At 40.6% G+C, this 23,980-nt stretch overlaps 1 protein-coding gene across 3 annotated transcripts in view; it reads right to left on the bottom strand.

Moving 5' to 3' along the window:
- Window positions 1–23,980, bottom strand: part of TBC1D9B (TBC1 domain family member 9B) — a 2,477,681-nt gene that overhangs the window by 1,242,966 nt on the left and 1,210,735 nt on the right. For all 3 annotated transcript variants that reach the window (XM_044069590.1, XM_044069591.1, XM_044069593.1), the window contains one exon: window positions 13,333–13,618. In XM_044069590.1, the coding sequence (XP_043925525.1) occupies window positions 13,333–13,618 (286 nt within the window). The remainder of the gene's footprint in view (window positions 1–13,332; window positions 13,619–23,980) is intronic.

Here is a 23,980-nt window from a genome sequence, read left to right on the forward strand (position 1 = left end):
TTTTTACCTGTGCAGCAGTGATTACAGCAACTTTTCATTCTTCCGGTATAAAGATGGGCCCTTTAGGGGGTGAGAGGGGGGTAAAGTTAGCACTGAACCTATCTGCCGGGATGTTGGCAATATCAGTTGGTTCTGTATATTTAGGGTCATTGTGCTGTAACTCAGAGCAGATCTGAGTGTTGCCATTGAGATTCTTGACATAGCTATAGAATGCTTTGTGGTTGTCTTTCGAATCAGTGGCAATTTTGTTTTCATAACTAGCTTTGGAGGATTTTATGACCAGGGAGTTCCTCCAATCTTGGGATTTTACTCTTTTTTGCAACAGTTTCTTTCTTCTGTTGTAGAGTTTGTTTATGGCAGAAGACCATCAGATTGGCATCTTGGTTCTGTTAGGGATAGCATGATCCATGCACTTGTGTAAGTGCTTATAAAGTGCATTTGTGTAGGATTCAGCAGTCGTACCTCAATTGTCCATCTGCATGTGTGTCGTGAAGTTTGCCACTTCTGTCTTTAGAAGCGTGAAGTTGGCTTTGGAGAATTTTTTTACGGTCGTTTCCCTTATGGGGGGTGGGAGCGGGATGTGGATGTCTAGGGTGATTAGCTTGTGGTTGGATCTGACCAATGAGGAGCTGACCTCCGGTGTGGAATACCAGCCACCCATGTTGGTGATGACCAGGTCTAGGATATTGCTGCCCCTGGTGGGGGTGTGGATAAGTTGATCCAAGGCATTGGAATTGATGATTTCCAGAAAACGTTGAGCAAAAGAGTTGGTACATGAGTAGTTTTTCCAGTTAATGGTAGGGTACTTGAAATCACCCATTATTAGAGTGTTGGGTTGTACCTTAATATTTTCCAGTGTATCAAGAAAAGAGGAGTGGGAATCCTGGGGCATAGTGGGGGGGTCTGTAGCAAGCTACAATCTGGATTGCAGTTTTGCCCAGAGTTAGTTGAACTTGGATAATCTTGGATGCATTATGCTGAGCAACTAGCTTGGAGGTGTGGATATCCTTAATGAATATGGACACGCCTCCACCTTTAGTGTTTCGGTCCGGGTTTGGTGGCCGAAAGGTGTGGTATGAATTATAGTCTGGTAATGCAGGGGTGCTCTCTGGAGCTTTGAAACAGGTCTCTGTCACTGCACAAATGTCAATGTTCTCCATTTCAAGCAGTGCCTCGAGTGAGTGCATTTTGAGGTTTAGACTTCTAGCATTGAGTAGTATTACCCTCAGATTCTTCTTGCTTGTACCTGTTATGGTGGTGAATTTGTCATTTGAACCTTGCCTAAAAAGGCACTATAGGGGTGGCAAGAGCCTTTGCCAGTATCCAGAATCCCAAGGGCGACAGGTGCAGGCCATCTCTGGCAAGGCAGCGTGGTCGGTCGATCATGTCATCCCAGGCAGACAGATACTGGATTCCCTTAGAATGACACCGAAGCTTAGCCAACTGTTAAAGTCAATCATTTTGTCCTTGTACTGTGGTATCATTCTGGGTGATGGCAGGATGCTACTCAGGGCTAGGATCATACCTGCCTGGGCTCCAAGATCGGAGAGCTCCTCCATGTCTCTTTTCATGTAGTCCAGGGAGGTACATCTCAGGTCATTCACACCAACATGGACAATAACAGTCATATTTGTACTTGTGGAGTGACCTGAGTGTGTGCGTTATGTGGCGGATCCTGGCAGCTGACAGTAACTTTTTCCTTGTTCAGCCTGGTGAGTGGAACATCAGTGTGCCTCACTATAGAGTCACCTATGACTAGAGTGTTGGGTACGTTATGCCTTATGGGCTGTAGTTGAGTGGCACACTGAGTATGTGGGCTATGTGTCATTTGGGTTGTGTTTGGGGGGGTGGAGGTTGCTTGCATTTCTGCTTTGGAGGTCTCTGTTGTTTGGGTACATTTGTACTGAGAGCCTCCGTGAATGTAGGTGTGTGTTTTGTGCTTCTGTGTGTGTGTTTTGGTGGTGTACATTTTGAGGGACTATGTGATGGGTGTGGTGCCGTGCAAGTGTTTACCTTCTCCTCTTGACTGTCTAGGCCAGTCTTTGGTGAAGAGAGCTTTGCTTCCAGTTTGGCTATATAAGTGCAGCTCTCACAGGTCGTAGTGTTGGGTTGTAGGAGGAGAGGGCTGTCTGTGTACATGAGGCAATTGCTGCATTGTCCCAAGATGCCCAGATTTATCAGGTAGACAGGAGAAAACACCGGGAGCTGACCTTTAGACATGCCTGAATAGGTGCTTATTTATTAAGTACTAAAAACTATTTTCCTCTAGACAAGTGAGGAAAGTTGAGTGCTGTAGTAGTTTGTAACTTATTTAGTGCTTACAATGAGTTCTGAACAAGTGCTGAGCTCAAAGAAACAGATGAGTGCTAAAACTAAAAAGCTGGCTAGTTGCAAGTGAAATTTTGAAGAACAGACTTTATGGTGCCAGGAATAGTTTAACCACAGTTAAGTGGGGGGGGGGGGGGTGCTCACAAACAGTCCTGGACATAGCAAATCCGTATCTGGGCAAGACCTGCCACAGGAAAGGGGGGAAGCAAGCTTAGAATTTTTTTATTTTCCAGTAAAGTGGAAATGGAGAAAGCTGGAACAGAATTAATTCAACATTAAGAATCTGAGTGGGTTGGCCTTCACAAATGTTATTTATTAGACTGAGTGAACTAATGACACTAGACTGGGAGGAGTGTCACAGATCAAATATACAGTATGGGCAGGCAACTGCAAAGCCACCAAGTACAAGAACACACAACACTAGGGAGTGGGTGGGAAATTACAGTTCCTAGCTGTAGCCACTAAATGAAAGTTTTAAACAGATCAAGGAGCAGACTCGAGAATGCTTTTAACTATAAACAGACAATTATCAAAAATGCACAGAAAAGCTTGGATAGAGCACTCACAAACAGAAAATACAACTCTCAGTATGAAAAAGCAGCAGTTTACACTTAAGTAATGTTAGAAGAATATAAAACAGTACATAAATGCAGTGAAACAATAAAAAAAAGCTTTATAGCAGTGCAAAATGTAGATCAACTGTATAGCACAATTATAAGCGTTTCAGAAGTGCAGTTCAGTGAAATAAGTGTAAGAAATAACTTATCCTGCTCTTGGAATCTTAAGGAATTTCCACTTATGCAATGCAATCCAGAGCCTGAGCCATACAAGCAGAACCTTTATAATTTTATTTATTTATTATTTTATTTTACATTTGTTGAACATACGGAACGTACGGTTCACCATATAAGCCCTGGTTTATATAGCAGTAAGAATGGAAGAGTTGGAAGATCAGATTACTACTCAGCCCCTGCTATTACCCAATCATTCGTACTACAGAAGGTCAGGAGGCCTTGTTACTCTCAATAACAATGAAGACAATCAGCAGAAAATGGCTGCCAGAAACACAGGAAACTCAAACAAAACTACCAGCCTAGACAACAGGCCTTTATCAAGATTATGCCACCTGAGCAGAACACAGAAACCTCACTTTAAAAACATACAAAGAACACCCACAGAGAAAATACAAGTCTCAGTATGAAAAAGCAGTTTACAATTTAGTAATGAAATAAAAAATGCAAATATAGTAATGCACACTATTACAGTTCCCAGATGTAGCCACTAAATGAAAGTTTTAAACAGATCAAGTAGCAGACTCGAGAATGCTTTTAACTGTAAACAGACAATTATGAAAAATGCATCCTTTAGTAGAAACATATAGTAAACTATGTGAGAATGCACTACACAATTTATTAAGAAATGATGCACAAAGTAAAAGGTGTAAAAACTGTAATTTTACAGAGAACAGTTTTGAGACAATTGCAGAATGGTAAGACTATTGTGACATGATCTGCCGACAAGGGCAGGTCTATTGTTATCATGGATAGTGAGTATTATTTTATTACTATGAAGAGTATGTTAGCAAATCACGAAGTGTATAAAGTAATAACTTGTCGTGATGTTCAAAAACTGATTGTGAGGATATGCAATATGTTGCATGATTGTTTATTATCCAGAATTATACACTTGGATTTGTATAATTATTTTGTCATTGATGCTCCCATTATACCCGTTATACAAGGGATCCCGAAGATTCATAAGGACCCTTTAAAACCTCCCTTCAGACCAATAGTTTCTGGTCGCAAATGGTGTACGGAGTCATTCTCTTTGTTTGTTGAACAGCATTTAAGACCAGTCCTGAATGCCAATCAATATATTTTGTGGAATTCCAATCAGTTTTTGTGTGACCTCTGTAGTTTTGCATCCTCTTGGGGCATACAAGATATACTGTACTTTCTTGTTACCATGGATGTATAGTCCTTATTTACTGTCATCTCCAATACTGTAGGTGCGGATATGCTCGAAACATACTTGAATAGACATAGTTGTTACAGCTCTTAAGTTTACTGATTTATTATGCTTACTAGTGGAGGACATTTTAGAAAACATTTTCTTATTTGATCGAGTAATATTGCAAAAAGCTACGCCAACATGGTCATGGCTATATGGGAGAAAGACACCATTTTAAGTTCCACCTTTAGGAAACAGGTAATGTTTTGTAGACTGATCAATGACCTGTTTTTAGTATGGGGAGGTACAGCAGTGATGTCTTAATTTTTCATGAGTGTTTGAATAACACCACAACCTTTTTGAAATTCTCCTTGAATTTCTCCACATAGCAAATAGAGTTCATAGTTGTGAAGGTATGTAGGACAGCAGAGGAAACACTTACTGCCAAGATTTATTGTAAAGACTGCTATAGGAATACATTATTGCAAAGGGATAGTATGCATCCCACTCATATTTTCACTAGCATAGTGAAATCACAAGGGCTGAGAGCATCTACATGAAATGCGGAGGAGAATGAATTTCTAATAGAATTGGATAATCTTAAAGATAGGTTTATGACAGTGATGACGAAACTTCTGGGCTTGGCATGTCAAAAGTTTGGAAAATGCCTATGTTGACTCTGCTGGCGTGTCACCCCCCCCCCCCCCCCCAACAAAAGAGAAACAATTCTTTACACATTCATTTATTTAAAAAATACAGTCAAATCATGTGTTCTACTATCTAGGTCTATTGTTAGAAAAGAAAAATCAGTGACTTACACTACAGAAAATAATATGTGCACTGAAGATTGGGCTTAAAATAGTGCACCAAAAAATTACCCTACTTTTAACAGTAACTTTGAACTGAACTGAAAAAAATATGGAACACATTGCATTTGATTTGATTAACATCAATTAATGACTTTTTTGTTGCTGAGTATTAATAAATAAGGGCAGGGTCACATATTTATTGTATTTTTTTGTTCATTCAGTTTCTATGGTAACTTGGATGTTGGTGAACACTGGTGTGTCACCTTTGACACGTGTGTCATAGGTTCGCTATCACTGGTTTATGACAAGGGGATACAATATAAAACATACAGAAAGAATTCTAAACAGAATTCCAGCACTTAGTTCCACCAGTGGTAGACCATACTTTTCTGAACATGTATCTAAGGAAGTGAATACATCGGAGACAAGATGAGAAGACATAGTCCGTACACCAGTTTATTTTTCTAGTGACATGAATTTAGTTACTAGTATAATGAAAAGGTACTGGCCTATTTTGACGAGCAATCCTAAAATAACACAGGTAGTGGGAGAGAAACCAAGGTTCCTATTTAAGAAGAAGAAGTCTCTTCAGAGATTGTTATGCTAGCTGAATAAAAACGAACGTGAGGCTTTGACTAAGAAACGTTTCCATGTAATAAATGTAACTTTTGTGCACATATTGATACTTCGGCAAGGTTTTTACATCCTGATACAGGAAGAGAGTATTCGTTTTGCCTTAAAGCATATTGTGATACCACTGATATTGTCTATTTAGCCCACTGTGTTACATGTTCATCATACTATGTGGGAAAAACAAATAGGAAATTTAAGGATGGAATTAGGCAGCACCTATATAGAATTAAAAATGGGATTTCTAGTAATGCATTTGCCAAACATATTACACATTACAGTGATAGGTTTAAAATTCTAGTTATGGAAATAGTGAGACTGAATGAACAATGTGGCGACATAGAGAACCTAATGGAAACATCTGAAACCAGATGGACAGTTAGGTTAAGGGCAGACGTTGGGAGAGGCTTAAATGATAAAGTTCCCTTGAAGCCCATTTTAATAGCCAATAATCTACGTAGGTGAGATACATTTATAGTATTAGGTAAGTCTTTGAACTGTGAGTTCTTGCATACACTGCAATTTTATTAATATGATGTTTTAGTAGATGTTTTTTACTTTTTGTATATATGTTTTATTGGAATGACGACTTTAAATAAATTTGTATGCAAGTCTTAAATATTTCTTCAAAAGTTAACTGCTGGGATGCAATGATTCGTTAGTAAGTACTTGATGATGTTATAAAATTTAAGAGGTGTTTAACGTTTGTCTGAAGAAGCAGTTGTCAAATAACCATGAAAGCGCTTACATACAATACATTAAAGTTTTATATCGCAAGTTCACCTTCACGTCGCTTTGGTTCACTCTTTTGTATGTGTTTGGACGACTTTTGTGTTGCTAAGTGAACCATTAATCTGTTCCGCCGTTATTTTCATTTTTATTTTTGTATTTGTGGTCATAAAAAGAAACTTGTTTGGGGATAAGTGAAGAAGTTTCCCAGTATGAGAAACAAATTGCAGTATATAAGGATAAACAGTTTATATAGAAAGGAAGTTTGTTGGTCTTAAAGAAACTAAGAGGTTAAACTTGCAGAATATACTAACGCTAATAATAAGAAATTGTTCATATATCTGAGGTACTATGTTACCTATGCTTAACTATGTTAAGGATGGGAGAAAATATTTCTATCAAAGTAAATGACCATACTGTTACTAATTATGACAATTTGGTTAATATTTCTGCCCACAAGTATTTTGACTGGGTGCCAAATCTACGCTAGTAGACAGGAACAACTGATACTGGTTACATACATGGATGCCCTGTAATTACTAGGAACATTGTATAGAATGTTCTGAAAAAATAAAACCAAACTTGACTGCTGCAGCAGATGGGTTGAACAGATACTTCAACAGCAAGATCATTAAGCATTTAATACTCTGCTCAACTTATCTTTTCCAGTGCTCAGTGAGCTCATGTTTTGCTCTTACAGTTTGGAAAAGGGTTAGATTGGCACCAATGCCAAAATACACTATCCCTGTAATCACTAAAAATTATAGGTCAGCAAGTGTAACATGGTTGGTAAATGTTTTAGGAGACTTACAGGTCAGATACTGTCAACTCAGGTCAGGTTGAACATACATCACACTCTTGCCAGACAAATTTGATTAGTTTCTATTCTAACATTTTAAAAGCAATGCATATATGATTTTCAGCTGACACTGTGAATTTGGATTTTGCTATTTGAACCAGTGCTATTTTAGAAAAATGGGGTCCTTAAAAATTAGTTCATACATATCAAACTGGGTTGCTGACAGGTTGAAAGGGAATAGCTGTAACGTGCATATCAGAGAATGCATTCCTGATGAAGTTGAGGTTAAAATTAAGGCTCTTTGGGGCTTGGTTCTGGGACCAATATTATTCAGTACTTTTATCACTAATTTCCCCACTAGCCAAAATATTTGGGTAAGTAACTTCAAGGATGATACAAAGATTGAGGTTGTTATAAGAAATATTAATGACCAATGAAAGTTACATGAGTATTTGGACACAGTGTGTGAATGGTCAACATTAAATGAAATAAGATTTAATGCAAAAAATGCATGGTATCCTACTGTAGGAAGAAAAGCACAGGGATGCCCACATACAAGATGAATGTGTGCTGGCAACTGATAGCAGTATCTGAAGCCTAAGGTTATTGGTTGATTCTGGATTATGCTTTGGCAATCAACCAAACAATGTGCTAAGGAAGTTCTACAAGTTAATGAGGGATATCCTGAGATACATCTCAATTAAAGATGCAAAAGTTTTGGCTTCCTTATACAAGTCAGCTAGCTGTAAGACTAGTTGTGGAACACTGTACTTCCTTTTGCAGGTATAACCAGACACAACTAAAAAAAACTTGAGAATTTTCATCAAACTTTTACTAAACAGAGAGCTAGAATTAAACAACTACACTACTGTGACAAACTTAAGGAGCTGGCTGGGGTGACTTGATAATGACCTTCAAAAGTGATAAAAAATAAGATACTGGCTTCAAATCTTAGGGGTAGAATGTAATCAACATTCAATGGATATTAGAATTAATTCTATCCTTGCCTCATTACCATACTTGAGAATTATGTTAGGGAACTTCTTCTCTATCACAGAGCACGTAGATTGTGGAATACCATGCCAGCATGCCTAAGGAGAGTAGAAAGCTTGGCAACTTTCAAAATGTTAATAGATCAATGGTTTTGTGGAAAGGTGTATGACTCAGATCCTAATAGCTGAAAACTTTTGAATGGCTAATAATTTAGGCCCCAAGTTTTTTTATAACAATGAACATTTCACCCAGCTATGCACGTTGCAAATAAAAAATGTACATATATTTTTTACTTGAAATATACAGAGAATGTTTACTTCTTTTTTATTTTCAATTTTAAAATAGTAATATTACTGCATTCTTTGTTCAACAAGGAAAATGTCAGACATATGACAAGTAAAGGCTGTTTATAAAAGTCCACATATCAACCCCCTTAAGAATGACCAACTACAAAATGACTCTGAAGGCTGCTACTCTACTGTTAGGATTTCTGTGTGTTATAATGCTGAATTTGACCTCAACCACTTTAGTTGCTCAAGACTATGATAAGCAGGTAATGAAATGTTGCAAATGAAAAAAAAATCAATCACATCTTCGGGTAAGATTTTTTAACTTCTGGTGTAATGACAAATCAGTGAAGAAGCACTCTAGGTCATTACTGTACACTCTATACTGAGGAGCTCAACACAAAATCTCCAGTGGAAACAGTATAACGTAACATGTCAGAAAGGTAATGGAGATTGTACCAATATCTTGGCCTCAATTTGAGATTTCACTTTGAAAGTTACAGCAATTAATGTGTTAAGATGCAAAAGGCAGCTAAGACTGCTATTCTACCTTCAGGGATCTCAGTGACTACAACATCTATAGTGGTTAATACTACATCATGTAAACTATTGCAAAATGAAAATGAAAAACTTTTTTTGGTGAAATATATGACTTACAATATAATTACTTTGGTAAAGAAGTATTCTAGGTCACTACTGTAATATGCATACTGCAAAGAAGCTATTCCCAGCATCCCTAGAAGAAACTTGGTATAATGCAATATATCAGACTGCTGTCATGAAGGTCTCTGAACCAATGGATCCGGTGTCTATCTATAAAAAGTACTACTGCTGTCCCTCTTTGAGATTTGACTATGAAACATGCATCTCTGTGTGTTCAGCTACAAAACAACCTAAAACTGTGTTGCTTCCCTTAAGAGTTTCAATACAACATGATACTGAATTTGAACCCACCTGTACAACTGCTCAAAATTATGACTTTTTAGCTTGGTGTGTAGCAAATTTTATACAACCTTAAGTCTCTATTCCTGCACTTGGTCTCCTGCAGACTGTTGAGGGGATGATCTATGGCTGGTATTCAAGCCATCCTTCAGTCCCTCTCTGATGACCTTCTACATACCTACAAAAAATAGTATTAAAATTACCCAATCAAGGTACTTAAACCTTGCTTGCTACGTAAATAAGATATATTGGAGGACAGGTATGTGTCTAAGAGACTAACCCCGCTCTGGAACAGGCTTCCCATCCATGTGAGGCAGAGTTCTTCACTAACCCAATTCAACCATAACTTGGACTACAAGACGTGGAATCACAAATTCACCCCTGGCCTGGCACCTATGTCCCTAATGAACAAAATGCTTGACCACCAAAACATTAAGCGACATATATCCCTTAGAATTTTTAGTCTTAGATTCCCAACACTTGTCAGATACATTTTGGATGCATGGCTAGGCTTAAAAAGCTCATGTGGTCGTCAGCCTAGTATATATACCTATGAACCTATATATATATATATATATATATATATATATATATATATATATATATATATATATATATGGGGAGGAGTTGTCATAATGATTAGGTTCTTTACTTCACAAATACAAGGTACAGATAGGGTTTGCTTCTGACCTCTGATTATTGGCTATGTTTGTAGCAGTCTGCAGGCTGACAGTCTAGTACATGCCTATGAACCTATACATATTGCCTCTGATGTCATGACAATTCAGTAATTAAGTATTCTAGGCCATTACTGTATGTTGTATACTGAGCAGAAGTTCAACACTACATCTCAATGAAACCAAGCACAGTGTAAAATGTCAGACTGTGGTAGTGAAATCAATAAAATGCTATACTGTGGCAGTGAAGTCCTCTGAATCAATGATATCTATGTACAAAAGACCACAGCTCGGTCATTCTGTGATATTTGCTTATGAAACCTTCATGAAGTGAAAACAGTGTGTTCAGCTACTGACCTTAGGGTTTTCAGTGCAGAGCAACATTGAATTTAACACTACCTCTTTAGCTTGTTCAAAACCATGCCATATTAGTTAAGGTATTCTGTAAGTATAAACAGTATATTGTTTCTGGTGAAATATACAGGATTTACACTTCTCAATTCCTCAGAGTTCAGTAAAAATGTATTATAGGCCATTACTGTACTGTGTCCTCTGCATAGTGAAGTTCTTCACAACAGCCCAGTGGGGAAAAAGTATTATGCCAAATGGCAGATTGTTGCAGTGAAGGCCTCTGGATGTAGAGCCATTATATAGTCATTTTCCAATCTTTGAGATTTCTTAAGAAAACATCATACAATAACACAGTGCTCAGCCACAAAAGCTCCTATAATTCATTCTCTACACTTACGGGCATCAGTGGAGCACAACACTGAATTTGCTCCCAACACTTGCCCGTGACTATAGCATGCTAGCTGTGGTATGCCACAAATGAAAACAAACAAATCTGATGTGAAATATATAGGAATTTTACTTCTGATGTAAAGATAACTCAGTAAAGAAGTATTCCAGACAATCAACCCCCTCTGCATACTATGCAGAAGTTCAGCATGCCAACCCAATGAAAAATGCCAGACTGTAGCAGCATCTATTACTAGGTATGACGTCATCATTGAGATATCATTATGAAAGTTTCAGAAAACAACAGGGTTATCAGTCACAAAATTACTATTCAACCCTTAGGGATTTCAGTGTAGCACTACTCCAAGTCTGACCCCCACAACTTTAGTTACTCCTAACTATGGCAGGCTAAAAATGAAAATAAAATTTTCTTTGAAATATAAAGGATATTACTTCTGATGTAATGCAAGGTCAGTAAAGTATTTTAGGCTATTACTATATTTTGCATACTGATAAATTCAATGCAACATCTCCAACAGAAACAGAGCGTAATGCCACATATCAGAGTGACAGTGAGTATACATGAATCAATGGATTCAATGCTTATGTACAAAATACCTTATTCTCAGTCTCCCTTTAGGGTTTCTTGTCTGGCTACAAAACAGAAAACATAGCAAACCTACCATCAGACAAATTCACCTCTAAATTTACCATTCTTTCTCCCAAGCCTCTCTTCAGGAAATACCATAAAATATAACTCCCCAAATATCAGTAGGCATCAGGTCCTCAATAATGTCTCTAAGGCCAAGAACACTGCATCAATAGGCCTTGCTAATCCCAGGTCACCTTCTAAATAGCATGAAACGTGACCTATCAGGCTCTCTGAAATCTCTATTTAACCGTGGCCTCCAAAGAAACTTCATGTTTCATGAATGGAAAACAGCACCATCATCCCTCTGCAAAAAGGCAGGCCATCTATGGACCCTGGAAACTATAGACTCAATCACTAATGTCATGTGCAAAGCCATGGAAATTATCTATAATGACACAAGAAACCTCCAGACACGGCTCCCAACCTAGTCTGGTTTCTTCAAGGGTGGGTCATGACTATTCAACATGGTGAAATTCTTTGAGAAGGTCATCAAAACAATGGACAAGAGCAAAACAGTGCACACTGCTTACTTTAACCTGGCCAAGGCATCTGCCACAATACTGCCCTCATGCATGGTTGAAAAACTCAAGAGGTTAGGTATTAACCCTTATGATACCCGGTGGATAACCAGCTGGCTAACAGACAGGCTGCAGGAAGTCAGAATTAGGAGTCCACCCTTACAAAGAGGCCAGACACCAGCAGAGTCCCTCAGGGACCAGTCCAGGGACCATTTCTTTTTGAAATCTACTTCTCTGAAGTCAAGGGCCTCTAACCAAATTTGCAGATGACTGCAAATTAAGAGCAGTCTTAGAACCCCACCACCATCACTAATGTTCTCCAAGAAGGGATGACATAGACAAATAACTGGTGTCAGAGACAATGATTAAAACTAAATGCCAAAAAATGCACAAATGTATCCTTCAGGAAGTCGGACACTCCTGGTAACTTCCATATTGATAACATACCCCTAAGACTCAACCCAGTAAGTCAGGGACTTGGGAATGTACAGAAAGTATTATAGCTTTTAACCATCATGTGTCAACTAAGTGTGGAAATCATTCTGTGTTGCACAATTTTTAAATTCGGGTAAAGCATTTAGTTCTAAGGAGGTCATTGTTCCACTGTATTTGGCTCTCAACAGACTTACCGTTGAGTACAAAGCCCTTTTCTATATGTACCTAACCAGGAACATCAAACAATTGGATCATCCACAAAGGTTCTTCAATAAAAGAATACAGGGTGTAAATATCAAGTCCAGTGTAGACCACCTGAAAGCCCTATCCCTGTATTTGGTCTCCTACAGGCTTATGAGGGGGGATCTACAATAGGCATACAAGACATCTTCAAACCTCCCCTGATGGATCTCCTGCATATCCACAAAACAATCAGCACCAAAGTTATCCACTCTAAAGACTTAAACTTTGTCTGTGATATAAATGGCACCTGCTGGAGAGAGAGGTATATATTCCAGAGATTACTACTTCTCTGAAAGAGGCTCCTCACCCATGTGAAGCAGAGTTCCTCCCTAACCCAATTCAAATGTAACCTGGACTGGGTGGAGAACCAGAAACTCAACTCTGATTTGGCACCTATATCTCTAATGGATACAGGCAGCTATAACCCCAGCCTTTAAAAGGAACCACAGGGGGTGATAACTTACCCATAGTGGCTACACTGGATACCCCAGTATTACTTTCTTTTTACTTCAGTTAAAACTTCTGTCATGTGACAGAAAGAGACCGATTTACAATGAAGAGCCAAGAATCAAAAAGAAGGCTAAGCAAGACTAGTGACTTACCTGCCTAGGACAGTCATGGCCTCCCCCTCATCAGCACAGTTCAGCAGTTTCTCCATATTGGCCTCTAGGACTGCAAGGGAAACCTGAAAGATGAGCTTAATGCCATCAAAAAAGAAACAGTCTACAACCACCACTGCACTGTGGAAGGGCATAACACTTAGGAAGATAGTGAGGAACCATGACAATGAAATAGTAGAGATCACACCAAGCTCCTGCATCTTCTCATACAGCTGAGGAATATATTCTCGTGTTAGATCTTCAAAGACTCCTTGATCTACCAAAGCACCTACACAAAAATGAGAAAACTATATTTATAAACTTGTACTGTGCGCAGCCATCATAATTTCAAAAACTAGTTAAGTATCATCAGTGTTACCAAGTCAACCCAGTTTGCTTCTGAAGTCCATTTCAAAAGGTCAAAGTACTTTAAAGATGAAAACTAAATCAACACTATCTTACAACATTGATCAGTACCACATGTTCAACAGGTTACACATTTGTCTTTGATGTCAGCAAGACCAGGAGGCTATGGGTTCTATTCCTAAACTAGGTACAAAGATTCATTCTCCTAAACTGAAACAGTAGTATGGCATTAACAGGGTCCTACACTCCCAAGGTGCTGGAATAGATGAAATGGTAAATTGTGGTCCTACATACCTGAGTTGGTGTTAGCTTAGGTGAGTTTTACAGAAACCACGGCACTTACTCAAAACAGCAGACGGCTTTATTACAACATTTAAAAGATATCACAAAAATTCACCATGTAATCCTCTCTTTAGACCACATGCAACTAAGCAAAATGATATCCAAATTAAAAATTCTGCCATCATGTACATTTTTATATAAACTATGAGGGACTCCATAAGAACCTTTGATTGCTCCACATAGTAAAGAAGCAGTAGAAATGTACAATGTAAAAGACCTGCTTTATAGGTTCATAGGTAGGTACTAGGATATCTGCCCGAAGGCATTTATAAGCCTGGCCGGAATTGTGTTGGCTTTTGCCGCCCCCTTAGATTAGTTCCTTGTGCCTCTGTCCAGCACAGCCATTGAAGTGATCCCCAGGGTAAACTTTCTATTTCCCATCCACTCATCAAGGTTTCTCTTGAAGAGTGTTAGCGAGGAGCTTTGCCTAATTTAGATTGGAATCTTGTTCCACTGCATGGGTAGTCTCTGGGACAGGAATCTATCCCTCCAGCACGTCCTATTTATTTTTGTTTTTGGGTTTAGATCCCTACAGCATGTGGCTCGAGGGGATATGGTTTTCTTTAGGTGAAGCATGTCCATCAATTCTGGGTTGGACATGGCCTTGTTTGTCAGGCACAGATCACCTCCGAGTAGGCGGCATGCGACCGAACAGAGCTGGAGTTTCTTCAGTCGAGCTGCATAGGGCATCTGTCTGAGGCCAGTGATCCTCTTGGTGAGGTACTTCTGTGGTCTTTAAAGCTATTGCAAGTGTCTTGTAAGGTAAATCCGAAATGGGGTGTTGCACTATATGATGGGTCTGATGAGTAATGCATAGAGGGGCACAATGACCTCTTTTGATCAGGATGCAAACCTTTTTGTGATTAGGTGGGCCACATAGAAAGATTTTCTATCCACTTTGGCAATGTGATTATCAAAGGAGAGATTACTATCTACTTGGGTCCCAAGATCCCTTATTACATCTTCCATATTTAGGGGGCTACCACCTATGTGGTAGTTAGTGGGTACTTTGTTTTTTCCAAAGGGGATGACTATGCACTTTTTGGCATTTAGCTTGAGGCCATGGTTTTGACACCAGGTATCTGTCTCAGTGAGACCCTTTTGGAGGATGTCTGTGTCAGTCAGACAGTCAATTACAGCCCCTAGTTTGCAGTCTTCAGCGAACTTGGTCAGCCATATACCTTCTGTGCTTGCATGTACCTCTGAGAAGTATATGCCGAACAGGAGGGGTCCTAGAACTGAGCCCTGGGGAATGCCACTTGTAACCGGTTTAAAGTGAGACCTAGCTCCCGCAAATCTTACCATGTGGGTTCTGTCCGTGAACCAGTTGGCAACCCACCTCGTGACGCAGGGGTTTATGTTCAGGCTGGTGAGCTTGTCTATAATACGGGAATGGTGTCAAAGGCATTTGCGAAGTCTAGGTAGGCTGTGTGGACCACCTTTCCCTCGTCTATAGCCTTGGGAACTGTCTCAAATAAGTCCACCGGGTTTAGGAGGCATGATCTGCCCTTTAACAAAGCCGAACTGGGTAGGGGTCCAGTGTTTGGAGGTTTCCAATGTCTCTGTTAATGAGATCCATGATGATGTGCTCCATAGCCTTGCAGACCAAGCTAGTCAGGCTTATAGGGAGATAGTTCCAGGGATCTGTTGTGGTTCCACACTTATGGAGCAGAATAACCGTTGCTGTGTGCCACTCTATAGGCATGTAGCCTGTGGAGAGGCTGAGTTTGAACAGTGTGTTTAGGTGAGGGATTAGTTAATCTTTGAGCTCATGTAGGATGCAGTCTGGGACACCGTCCGGTCCCATTGATGCTGTGTTTTTGGCTTTGGAGAGGGCTGTTTTAACCTGAGTGTCTGTGATTTCAGGGGCACTACATTCTTCTGGTATAGTTATGGGCCCTTTTGGGGGTGAAGTTTGCACTGAACCTGTCTGCCAGGATGTTGGCAATATCGGTCGGTTCAGTGTATTTTGTGCCATTCTGCATTAACTCCAAGCAGATCTGAGAACTGCCACTTACATTCTTGACATAGTTAAATAATGGCTTGTGGTTATCTTTGGTGTCCTTGGCAATTTTTCTTTCGAAGCTAGCCTTGGATGATTTTATGAGGGATCGTAGTTTCTTGCTGATACTGATCAGGGATGTCTTACCCTCTTGGGATTTTACTCTTTTCTGTACTAGTTTCCTCCTTCTATTGTATAGCTTTGTTTATGGCAGAGGTTCACTAGACTGGTTTCCTTTTCTTGGAGGAGTGAGTCTTGGTTTTGCTTGGAATAGCACGATCCATGCATTCTTCTAGGTGCACATAAGAGTGCATTAGTAAAGGATTTTGCAGCTTAGGCAGCATTATCCTTTAGCATGGGGGCTTTGAAACTTTCCATCTCGGTCTTAAGTAACATGAAGTTTGCTTTTGAAAAGTTTTTCACGGTAGTTTCTTTGACTGGGGGTGGGGGTGGAATGTGGATACCCACAGTGATTAGTTTATGGTCAGATCTAACCAACGAAAGGTTGACCTCTGCTGTGGAACCCATTTTGGTGATGATCAGGTCTAATATGTTGTCTCCTCTGGTGGGGGTGTTGACCAGTTGATCCAGGGTGTTTGAGTTTATAAATTCTAGGAAATGTTGTGCAAGGGAGTTAGTACTTGAGTAGTTCTCCCAGTTAATGTTTGGGTAATTAAAATCACCCAATATCAGGGTGTTTGGCAGGACCTTTATGTTTCCCAGTGTTTCCAGAAATGCGGAATGCGGGTCCTAGGACATGGTGGGTGATCTGTAGCAAGCTACAATTTGAATTGCAGTTTTGCCCGTTGTTAGTTGCACGTGGATGATCTCTGAAGCATCGTGCTGTGCCACTAACCTGGAGGTGTGAGTATCCTTGATGAATATGGATATGCCCCCGCCTTTTGTATTTCGGTCTGGGTTTTGTGGCCGAAATGTATGGTATGAGTTGTAGCCTGGTAGTACTGGGGTGCTCTCTGGAGCCTTAAACCAGGATTCTGTTATTGCACATATATCAATTCTCTCCATACTGAGGAGTTCCTCGAGTGCGTGCATTTTGAGTTTTAGACTTCTGCCATTGAGCAGCATTACCCTCAGTTTTTTGTTACTTGTGCTATTTACGGCAGTGGGATTGTCTTTTGAGCCTTGCCTAAAACAGGCACTACGGGGGTGGCAAGAGCCTTGGCCAGTATTCGAAAGCCTAAGGGTGACAGGTGCAAGCTGTCTCTAGCGAAGCAGCGTGACTTGTCGAGCATGTGATCCCCAGCTGACAGACACTGGATCCCCTTTGAATGACACCAGAAGCTTACCCAATTGTTGAAATTGATAATTTATTCTTTATTCTGTGGTATCATTCTTGGTGAGGGCAGGATGCTACTGAAGATCAGGGTCATACCAGCCTGGGCTATGTGATCAGAGAGCTCTTCCATGTCTCTTTTCATGTAGTCCAGGGAGGTATGGCTCAGGTCAATCACATCAACATGGGCAATGACAGAGTCACAATTGTACTTGTTCTGGAGTGACCTGAGTGCTTGTGTTATGTGGTAGATCCTGGCACCATACAGGCAGCTAACAGTAACCTTCTCCTTGTTCAGCCTAGTGAGTGGGACGTCAGTCTGCCTGACTATAGAGTCACCTAATACTAGTGTGTTGGGTATGTTATTTTGCCTTAAGGGCTGTGATTGTGTGGCACACTGGTTTTGTGAAGTATATGTTTCATGGTTTGTGTTGGGGGGTGGAGGTTGCTTGGGTGTCTGCTGTGGAGGTCTCTGTTGCTTTTGCAGATTTTTATTTAGAGCCTCCAAGTATGTTTTTGTGTATTTATGTGCATTTTTTGCTGGTGCTGGTTTCATATGTCTATGTGAGACTGGTGGTGTGATGCAAGTAGTTCCCTTCTCCTCTTGACTGTCTGGTCCAGTCTTGGGTTGGGAGAGCTTACCCTCCAGTCTGGCTGTATAATTGCATCTCTCGCATGTATTAGTGTTTGGTGGTAGGAGGAGAGGGTTGTCTGTGTACATGAGGCAGTTGTAACACTGCCTCAAAATGCCCAGATTCACCAGTTGGACTGGAAAGTACACCTGAAACTGCTCTTTGGACATGCCTGGATAGGTACAGTGAACTGTTTTACTGATTGGATGGTAAGGTCGAATAGAGAGCCTTGTCCTTCTCTACAGTATAGGGGGTCTAGTGCTAAAGTTAATCAGTGCTTGCTATGAGTTTAGAACAAGTGCCGGGCTGAGAAGTGAATGGTTTGAGTGCTTAAGTTGAAAGTTTGTCTAGTTCCAAGGGAAAAATTTAATACTACACTTTGTGGAGCCGGGAATAGTTATACCCTAGCTAAACAGCACTGCCCGGGACGCAAAACCGCGCAAATGCGGGTTTTATAGCAGGGAAATGAAAGACATAGAAATTAGCCCAAAATGGCCAATAAACTAGTAATTTCTAGGCAGAAACCACTCCTCCAGGGACAGGCAGGCTGCTCAAAGCTCCCCTCTCTTACAGGTGAACAGAGAAACTTCCTTCTATCCAAGTAAGGTATGGGCAAACACAGAAACTTGTAACATAGCCATGAATTCAGCACTAACCTGAAAACTGGACTATACTAGCTTAGAAAGTCGGGAAAACAAGTTGTTTTTTTATCCAGAAAATAAAGCAAATACAATAAAAACACACTTTGAATGCACAGAAACGGCTATCACACTTGAGTGTTTAGCCTAGAACAGTAAAACAGGTAATTTAAACACAAAATTGACTTTGTTAAAGTGCAGGCAGTAAAATAAGTACAATGTGTAGCTGAAACAAGCTTTTTAAATCACCCCTTTAAGGGGAGATACAGCAAGTAAAGGATACTAAAATGTTTTCTACACATTTGTATAATTTATTTAATGCCTAAAGTCATGCTACCTTAACATGACTAAAACTTTCTACAGAGCTAAGTGGTGCTCTAAAGAGGATGCTTATATTTAAAATTTGAACTCTAAAGGAAATTGGGAAACTCAAATGCTTAGCTAACTGCAGGGGGGGACTTGCCATATGAGACATAATTGACAAAGTAGCAGTTACTGTTACCTCCAAGACACAATGTTGACATTTTGCAAGTACAAAAAAGTACAAGGACTTCTGGATTATGATTTCTTTTTTTTTTTTTACATAGTGCATATACAGGTTTATAATACTTGTTTATTGATGATTGTATTGCTAAACATTATATTATTTGGAAAATTAAAAAAATATTTGAATACAAGGACTCTTCTAATGCCAAAGTGCAACTCTTTTGAGTTCAGTTAGCATCTGCTTTACTTCAGAATGCACAGGATTTCTCTGGAATGAGAGCTTATTTCTGAAACCTTCTGCCTGTGAGCTTTCAACTGCTAAATGCTTTTAAAGTTGGGGTAGCTTATAGTAAACATTCAGCTAGTAGTACTATCAGGATCAAACAGGTGATAGCTACCATTTTTTTCCAAATACCACAGCTGAGAGCTAGTGTTTTTCTAAATCCCACCTGCATGTTCAAACAGTTTACTTATTTTTATTTTGTGCTGTTTTCTGCTATTTAACTTTAATAACTTATGGCTGGTGGCATACCTGCAGTTTTAGTGACTTATTAACTGCTGGCATCCACTTTTCGAAGAGTGGCTCATTAGCCTCAGCTACCACACAAATGTATTATGAGGACATTATCTTAGCAGTAGACAGTACCTGTGTTTTTTGCTGTGCTAAACACATCTAGCTAGTGTTAGTGAATTCTTGTAAAGAAGACAGAAATAGTGATACTGGCACTACAAAGCTATCATTACCCCCTTTAGAAAACCAAGTCCGTACATGTGTATGTGTGTGTTTGTGAGAACACAACAATTTTAGCCAAATTTCAATAACTGTTGGTAAGTTAGCAATGCACTGAGAGCAAGGTGAGTAAAATCCTGAAAGCCAGTAGTGATAACTATTGTCTGTAGTCGCTCAATGCAGAACTTTTTCTTGTAGGATAGTGCAGGTTATAATCTGAGATAGTAATGTGCATTTTCCAGATGTTCTTAAGGTCAACCTCACTATATATTAGGTGATTTGTAGTGTGGATCATGAGACTGTAGCCCTAAACCATCACATAAAAACATAACAAATCCTATTTACATTTTGTTTCTGAAAATCAGGGCAAAACAATTTCTAGCAATCAATTCGCCAAACCCTTTGATCAAATTACACATTTAAAATATGTGGTCTAAAGTTTCTTCTGAGCAACAGCTACAAAGAACAGTTGTGTAAAATCTTACCATAATCATAGATGTCCCTCTCGTCCATGTTGCAGTATTCATACTGTGGGATCCTCCACCTCAGGCGACCCGAACATCGGCTCCTATACAAAAGCTTTCAGCCTGGTGGCTGCAGGTGCATGGGATGTGACATGTGGTCATAAACCAAGGGCCTTAAATGTGATGTCTGCAGGCACAGACCTCAAAACTAACTGCCCAGTCGGACAGTAGCCTAGGAGATGCCAAAAGATGCCTTTCAGGCAGGTGAAATGCCACAGACTGACCCAGAATGGACCTAGTGATGGTAAGGGCTCAATGGAGTCTCTTAGCCCTGCAAATATTTAAGAAGGGGGTCAGGAAGGAGGGAGGGAAGGAATACTACAACATGGAAGAGAAGGACATCTATGGTTATGCTAAGATTTTACACAACTATTCTCATGTTTCAGTATTCATACTGTAGGAAAGTACCACAGCTCAGGAAGGAGGAAGGGTGGAGGAAGAGGTAGTGGATTCCAGAAATCCTTGCAGGATTGCCCTAGCAAAACCTGCTCTGGCTCTGGAAATATAGTTCAGTGTGTAATGCTTGGTGAAGGTATGCACAGTGGACCAGGTGGCTGCTTCAAGGATGGTAGCTGTGCCCAAGTCTTTGAAGAATGCTTTGGAAGAAGCTACTGCTCTAGTGGAATGAGCCTTGTTCCCTTGATTCAGGGCCTTTCTGTGGTATGAATAGCAGAGAGAAATTGTATTTTTGATCCAACAGAAAATAGTCTGTTTAGAGACTGCCTTGCCCAGGCTTCTGGGATGGAAGGAAACAAAGAGTTGGTTTGATTTTCTGTTGGTCTTTGTTTTGTCCAGATAAAAATCTTAATTGCCTGTGAACGTTCAGAGAGTGTAGTATTCTCTCACTGTCATTCTGAGGAGAGAAGAAAAAGGTAGGCAAGTGAATTGATTGGTTTAGTGAAACTTCGCTGACCACCATGGGCATGAAGGAGGGGTTGGTGCACAGGGTCACCCTGTCTTTATGGAAGACAGTGTAAGGGGGCATGCCATGAGTGCTTGAAGCTCTGACACTCTTCTTGCAGAAGTGATGGCTACCAGCAAGACTGTTTTCCATGTGCGCATCTGCAGTGATGCAGAAGTAGCTGGTTCAAATGGAGGTTGCGTAAGTTTCTCCAGGATATAGTTCATGTCCCAGGGTGGTGGAGTAGGCTTTCTGGGAGGTCTTATGCGTAATACCCTTTTAAGAACAGATTTACATATAACCTGGAGAGTAAAGGAGGTTCCAGAGGTAGGTAGGCAGAGATAGCAGAGATGTGTACTTTCACAGAAGAGTATGAAAGGTCTACTTTAATCAATTCACACACATAAGCCAAGACTAAGGGGACATCTGCTAGAATGGGGTCCTTATGTCTTTGGAGACACCATATGGAAAATCTCTGCCATTAAGAAATGTAGGTTCTCCTTGTATTAGGTTTCCTGGCCTCCTGTAGGATAGACAGCATGTCCGCTGTGTAGCGGTGTCTGAAGGGTACTAGAAGTTTATCACCCAGAGAGTCAAGTTCAGCATCTCTAGATGTGGATGTATGAAAGTTCCCTTCTGTTTTGTGAGCAGGTCCACCTTATGAGACAACTTGTGGTGACTGCCCTTTGCAAGCGACTGTAGAAGGGGGAACCAATGCTGCCTTGGCCAGTAGGGGGTCACCAACAAGATTTTTGGCATGTCTCTCCTGACCTTCAGGAGGACCTTCTGAATGAAAGGGAAGGGTGGAAAGGCAAACAGAAACCATCCCTCCCATGAAATGGTGAAGGCGTTCACTCTACAAGTTAGTGGTGAGTGGTGTTTGGTACAGAATTTGGTCAGTTGTCTATTCAGAGTGAGGCAAACAGATCTACTTGAGGGGTACCCCACCGGTAGACAATGTCTAGAAAAACTTCCCTGTGTAGCATCCACTCGTGATGTAGGGAGAATGATCTGCTTAGAAAATCTGCCAGCTGGTTGTCCTGGAAACGGATGTATGTTGCCTATAGGGATAGGCTGCTCTGTGAGGCTAAATCCCAAATTTGCACTGCCAGCCTACACAGGAGGTAGGACCTGGTCCTCCCCGGTTTGTTGATGTATCACATGACAGTGGTGTTGTCTGTAAAGATTAGTAGTGGGCCTGGCTGAAGGATATGCAGAAAGGCCTTCAGGGTTAACAGAACCACTGTCATTTCCCTGACATAGATATGCTTTTTTAGGATGGATGCCTACCAAGGTGCTTGTACCTTGAGTTCCTTCACAGTAGCCCCCCAGCCCAGATCTGAAGCATGTGTGTGCATGTGCTGAGCTGGCATGGGTGTGTGCAGAGGAAGGCCTGGATTCCTTTGAATTTGTTATATCCTCCACCTTAGTTCTGTTTGTAGACAAGGAAGGAAGGGTATTTGGGAGTCTAAAGGATGACTGTGCTGGGATCATACATTCTTTAAATACCACTGAAGTTTCCTCATGTACATCCTGGTTAGGGGAAGCTTGGGGGTGGTGGCTGCCATAAGACCCAGGTGATGCAAGAACTGTCTTGCTGACAACTGGTCTGTGTGGAGAAGGTCCTGGAAATGATTTGTCAGGGAGATTACTTTTTCTTGGGGTAAAAATGCCTTCATTAGGTCTGTCTGGATCCTGCACCCTAGCAAGACCTTGTCTTGTTCTGGGGAAAGGGATGATTTGGGAAGGTTCAGAGTGAAACCTAGTCCCTGAAGCAGGGACATTGAGAACTGGAGATGTTTTCTGAGGATCTCTTCCTGTTCTGCTAGAATGAGGATATCGTCCAGGTATGGACAGTTCTGTATGCCCTTAGTTTTGCAGAATGCTATAGAGGGAGCTAGGCATTTTGTGAAAACTCTTAGCGCAGTGGACAAACCTGAAAATGAGAGCAGGGCCCAACAAAAGTATTTCCTGTGGTTTGGGTGTATGGGGATGTGGAGGTAAGCCTCCTTCAGGTCCAAAGTGGCCATGAAAGCTCATGGTGGCAGTAGTGGAAGCAGGATCTGCAGAGACAGCATTCTGAAAGAGGGGGCGTTTAGATAAAAATTTAGGAAGGACAAGTCCAGGACTGGTCTCCACGGTCCATCCTTTTTTGGAACTATTAAAAGTCTGGAGTAGAAACCTTTTCCTTCTTGTCCTAATGGGACGGGTTCTATGGTGCCTTGAGCCCGTAGGTTCTGTATAATGTGTTGAATTAGGAGGAGTTGATTTTTGGGTGGGAAAGGAATGCCCTGAGGGGTGGGTTTTTCCTGCATCCATTTTTCACTACTGTCAGCATCCAGTTGTCTGAGGTGATTTCTTTCCAGAGGGGTAGGCAGTGAGAGCAAGGGGAAGTAGGGCAAGGTAGTCAAGCATTGTTGCCATTATTTCTGTCCTGAAAGGACTGTCTTTGGGCTAACTGAGTAGAGGAAGTCCTTAAGGGAGGTTGTCTCCTAGTCCCTTTCCTATGCCTACTGCAGGGAGGGGGGGCATAGAATGAGCCATTCTGACATAGGATGACTTAGCCGGACAGTTTCTGTAGAACCTGGGTATGGGTGAGACCAGCAGGTGTTTAATGTCCTGCAGATCTTTGCTTTTCACCTGCAGATTTTTAAAAAACTCTGCAGATTTCTTTCCTAACAGGATGTTATTGTCAAGAGGGGCATCCAGGATTTTTGACAAAGTCCTCTGGCAGAG

The sequence above is a fragment of the Protopterus annectens genome, chromosome 4.part0, assembly GCF_019279795.1.
Source record: "Protopterus annectens isolate FY-2018-M chromosome 4.part0, PAN1.0, whole genome shotgun sequence".
NCBI lineage: Eukaryota > Metazoa > Chordata > Ceratodontiformes > Protopteridae > Protopterus > Protopterus annectens.